The sequence below is a fragment of the Sander vitreus genome, chromosome 20 (assembly GCF_031162955.1).
Source record: "Sander vitreus isolate 19-12246 chromosome 20, sanVit1, whole genome shotgun sequence".
Taxonomy (NCBI): Eukaryota; Metazoa; Chordata; class Actinopteri; order Perciformes; family Percidae; genus Sander; species Sander vitreus.
Window position 1 is genome coordinate 28,845,948 of NC_135874.1, and position 5,000 is coordinate 28,850,947.

Genomic DNA, 5,000 nt, shown 5'->3' on the forward strand with positions numbered 1-5,000 from the left:
CACACACACACACACACACACACACAGAGACACACACACACACACATAGACACAACAGACACAGACACACATATACACACACATACACACACACACACACACACACACAGACACACACACACAGACACACACACACACACACACACACACACACACACACACACACACACACACACACACACACACACACACACACACAGACACACACACACACACACACAGACATACACAGACCTTTCCCCCACGTGACCTGACGTAGGTTTCTGTTTCAGATATTTGTGCACAGTAATGTCACAGTAATGTCACTGTAATGTCACTGTAATGTCACTGTAATGTAACAGTAATGTCACTGTAATGTCACTGTAATGTAACTGTAATGTCACTGTAATGTAACTGTAATGTCACTGTAATGTAACTGTAATGTCACAGTAATGTCACGGTAATGTCACTGTAATGTCACGGTAATGTCACGGTAATGTCTTCCCTTCTGCTGTAATATTCTGTGCATGTGATTGTAGTCAGCGAGACAAACGCTCAGATCAGTGGACCACGAGGACTCCAGCTGCTCCCAGGGACCTCTGGGAAAACAGAAATCAGCTTTGACGTCTTTGTTCAAACGGCCTGAATGTTGCCTGAGAAACTGACCTAAGATCTGTCTGGCTCACTGAGCCGCAGCTCATTTTAATCGGCTTTACACTCAGATTCCTGGACAGAAAGGAAAGAAGTGAAGTTCAGAGAAACAGAAATATTACAGCCGCACATCTCTGGGTTTTATTCTTAAAAGGGTGAACGTGGACTCTATGTCTCCATGTTCGTGTGATGGGACAATAATCTCTGAAACTGGTCCAGTGTTAAACCAGAACCAAGCTGTAATGTTACCCTACAGGACTAATGTTCAGCAGCAGTTAGTAACAAGCTGTAATGTTACCCTACAGGACTAATGTTCAGCAGCAGTTAGTAACAAGCTGTAATGTTACCCTACAGGACTAATGTTCAGCAGCAGTCAGCGTCCACTAGAAGTTCTGTTGTTGCTGCTGACAGACTCAGATTATTATTCTAAGTGTCTGACAACATTATGAAAGGATCCCTACAGAGATAGACCTTTTAGTTAAAGAGGAAGATCCTTTTAGTTTAACATGAAACCGCCCCGAAATCACCATCACCAAACCCACCAGTCTCCATGTAAATAATCAGGACTTTAACCATTGTAAAACACACTTATTTCAAAGTGGACAGAAACTAAATAAAACTATCAAAAGCCGTCTTGGTTCATCTTTCCACTGTTCCAACAATCACCACTCTGGTTTGGTTGAAATAAACCCTTAATTCACCCATTTACATGTGGAGATATGCTGGCTCTATACACGCTAAAAGTACTGATTATTTACATGGAGTCTGGTGGAGATATGCTGGCTCTATACACGCTAAAAGTCCTGATTATTTACATGGAGTCTGGTGGAGATATGCTGGCTCTATACACGCTAAAAGTCCTGATTATTTACATGGAGTCTGGTGGAGATATGCTGGCTCTATACACGCTAAAAGTCCTGATTATTTACATGGAGTCTGGTGGAGATATGCTGGCTCTATACACACTAAAAGTACTGATTATTTACATGGAGTCTGGTGGAGATATGCTGGCTCTATACACGCTAAAAGTACTGATTATTTACATGGAGTCTGGTGGAGATATGCTGGCTCTATACACGCTAAAAGTACTGATTATTTACATGGAGTCTGGTGGAGATATGCTGGCTCTATACACGCTAAAAGTCCTGATTATTTACATGGAGTCTGGTGGGTTTGTTGATGGTGATTTTGAGGCTGTTTCATGTTAAACTAAAAGGATCTTCCTCTTTAACTAAAAGGTCTATCTCTGTAGGGATCCTTTCATAATGTTGTCAGACTCTTAGAATAATAATCTGAGTCTGTCAGCAGCAACAACAGAATTTGTAGTGGACGCTAACATTAGAAAATAGGGTCCAGGTTGAAAGAGACAGAAGTAACAGACGTTTGAGAGGCGAAAGCTTGTCACGTTGTGTTTGTCGTCTCCAGTGTGAAGTCGGTGCAGCAGCAGGATGCCGGTCAGTACTGGTGTGAAGTCGAGTTTAACGGCCAGACGTTCTCCTCCGAACGAGCCTGGATCACTGTGGAAGGTGAGGACCCTGAACGCACCACGTAGGTGTTTTTCAGACAGACGGACACATACACACACACGAACAGACACACACACACACACATACATACAGACACACACACACACACATACATACAGACACAGACATACATACAGACAGACACACACACATACAGACATACAGACAGACAGACAGACAGACAGACAGACAGACAGACAGACACACACACACACACACACACACACACACACACACACACATACAGAGAGACACACAAAGACACACACACTTTATTTGATGTTCTTTCAGTCCCAATCTCTCGTCTTCTAATTGGCTGTCTGAGTGACTGATGATCTCGCCGGCGTAATTTACCAACTTTGTCTCTTTTTTTGTGTCTTTTTTAAATCCATGCAGTCCTGCGCTGTGTTATCGCTGAAATATCAACAAACATAAAAAAAACATAACGTTGTGTGTGTCCTCTGAGAGTTCAAACAACTGGCGGTGTCTGTGTTTTCCTGCTGTGTACTGTGACCCTGAACACATCTCTTTCCACAGCAGATTCCCATCATGCCCCTCTGCTTCCTGTGTCTTTCAGGCGTCCCTCACTTCGTGCGGGAGCCGCAGGACGTGGCCACGTTCCCTGGCGCTCCCTTCAACCTGACGTGCGGCGCGGTGGGCCCCCCCGAGCCCGTGGAGGTGCAGTGGTGGCTGGGCGGCGTCCCGCAGGGCGCGCCCCAACCCTCGCCCTCCGTCATCACCGTCACAGGTCAGACTCCTCGCCTTCTCACCTCTCTGCTTCAGCTACATGTTCTCACTTCTTTTCTTAAAATATAGAAGACAAGAAATATATTACAGCTGAAATCAGACGTGATGCAAAACAAATAAAAACAAAAACAAATCTGTCTGCCTGTCTGTCTGCCTGTCTGCCTGCCTGTCTGTTTCTCTGTCTACCTGTCTGTCTCTCTGTCTGCCTGTCCGTCTGTCTGCCTGCCTGTCTGTCTGTCTGTCTGTCTGTCTGTCTGTCTGTTTCTCTGTCTACCTGTCTGTCTCTCTGTCTGCCTGTCCGTCTGTCTGCCTGCCTGTCTCTCTGTCTGCCTGCCTGCCTGCCTGTCTGTCTGTCTGCCTGTCTGTCTGTCTGTCTGTTTCTCTGCCTACCTGTCTGTCTGTCTGTCTGCCTGTCCGTCTGTCTGCCTGCCTGTCTCTCTGTCTGCCTGCCTGCCTGTCTGTCTCTCTGTCTGTCTGCCTGCCTGTCTGTCTGTCTGCCTGCCTGCCTGTCTGCCTGCCTGTCTCTCTGCCTGCCTGTCTCTCTGTCTGCCTGCCTGCCTGCCTGTCTGCCTGTCTGCCTGCCTGCCTGTCTCTCTGTCTGCCTGTCTGTCTGTCTGCCTGCCTGCCTGTCTTTCTGCAGTGAACAGCAGTGTGAAGTTTTACTGTGAAGCGAAGAACGCCAGAGGAATCTCCGTCTCTAGAACTGGAACAGTTCACATTAAAGGTCAGTTTACCCTGCTGGATGTTAGAGGTAATACAGCTTTAAGGAGTCTCCCCCTGCTGGACGGTAGAGAGAATACAGCTTTAAGGAGTCTCCCCCTGCTGGATGTTAGAGGTAATACAGCTTTAAGGAGTCTCCCCCTGCTGGATGTTAGAGGTAATACAGCTTTAAGGAGTCTCCCCCTGCTGGACAGTAGAGAGAATACAGCTTTAAGGAGTCTCCCCCTGCTGGATGGTAGAGAGAATACAGCTTTAAGGAGTCTCCCCCTGCTGGATGTTAGAGGTAATACAGCTTTAAGGAGTCTCCCCCTGCTGGATGGTAGAGAGAATACAGCTTTAAGGAGTCTCCCCCTGCTGGATGGTAGAGGTAATACAGCTTTAAGGAGTCTCCCCCTGCTGGACGGTAGAGAGAATACAGCTTTAAGGAGTCTCCCCCTGCTGGACGGTAGAGGTAATACAGCTTTAAGGAGTCTCCCCCTGCTGGATGTTAGAGGTAATACAGCTTTAAGGAGTCTCCCCCTGCTGGACGGTAGAGAGAATGCAGCTTTAAGGAGTCTCCCCCTGCTGGACGGTAGAGGTAATACAGCTTTAAGGAGTCTCCCTGCTGGATGGTAGAGGTAATACAGCTTTTAAGGAGTCTCCCCCTGCTGGATGGTAGAGAGAATACAGCTTTAAGGAGTCTCCCCCTGCTGGATGGTAGAGAGAATACAGCTTTAAGGAGTCTCCCCCTGCTGGATGGTAGAGGTAATACAGCTTTAAGGAGTCTCCCCCTGCTGGATCAAGACTGTATGGCTGCAGCCTGGAGCTTCCCGTGTCATGCCATCCCGCCTGGTGCCGTCAAGCCCCCCAGGAAGAGCGTCAAGTCTAAAAGCCACCATGGGCTTAGCGGATAACGGTGGTACTGCACCCCATGGCCCGGAAAGACTTTTCACATAGACTTTGTATGGCGAAAGAAACGTCTATATTTCAGCGGATCATTTGTTTCGGGGTACATCAACTTACCAGCCCCAACACTGAAAGGGTCCTTGTTTAAAACGTCACGTTTTTAACATTTTTAACATTCACTAGAAGCAAATCCAGAATTATTAAATTAGGCATGATGGACTACGCCCGCCCGCTCACATGACTGTTCTCCCGAGCTCATGTAGCTAGCTGTAATAATGGATATAGCTAATGGTTGTAATTCACCATGTGTTCTATTAATACGTCCATGGTATTATCTTATGAAGTAATGATACATCTGAGGGATGTATGTATGCTGTAAAGCCTGCTAGCTATGTGGATGTAACGTCATTAGCGTTTCCCAAACTGGCGGGCTATCAGCTAGCTAGCTAGTTGCTAACATCAGGGGTAGCTAGCATGGCTGTATTAAGAGCT

The 5,000-nt window shown here is 46.8% G+C and overlaps 1 protein-coding gene across 1 annotated transcript in view; it reads left to right on the forward strand.

The window, feature by feature from the left end:
• The window catches only part of tyro3 (TYRO3 protein tyrosine kinase), a 29,232-nt gene that overhangs the window by 4,775 nt on the left and 19,457 nt on the right, over positions 1–5,000 (forward strand). Inside the window, exons 3-5 of the mRNA XM_078277704.1 lie at positions 2,056–2,156; positions 2,734–2,904; positions 3,544–3,627. Of these exons, the coding sequence (XP_078133830.1) occupies positions 2,056–2,156; positions 2,734–2,904; positions 3,544–3,627 (356 nt within the window). The remainder of the gene's footprint in view (positions 1–2,055; positions 2,157–2,733; positions 2,905–3,543; positions 3,628–5,000) is intronic.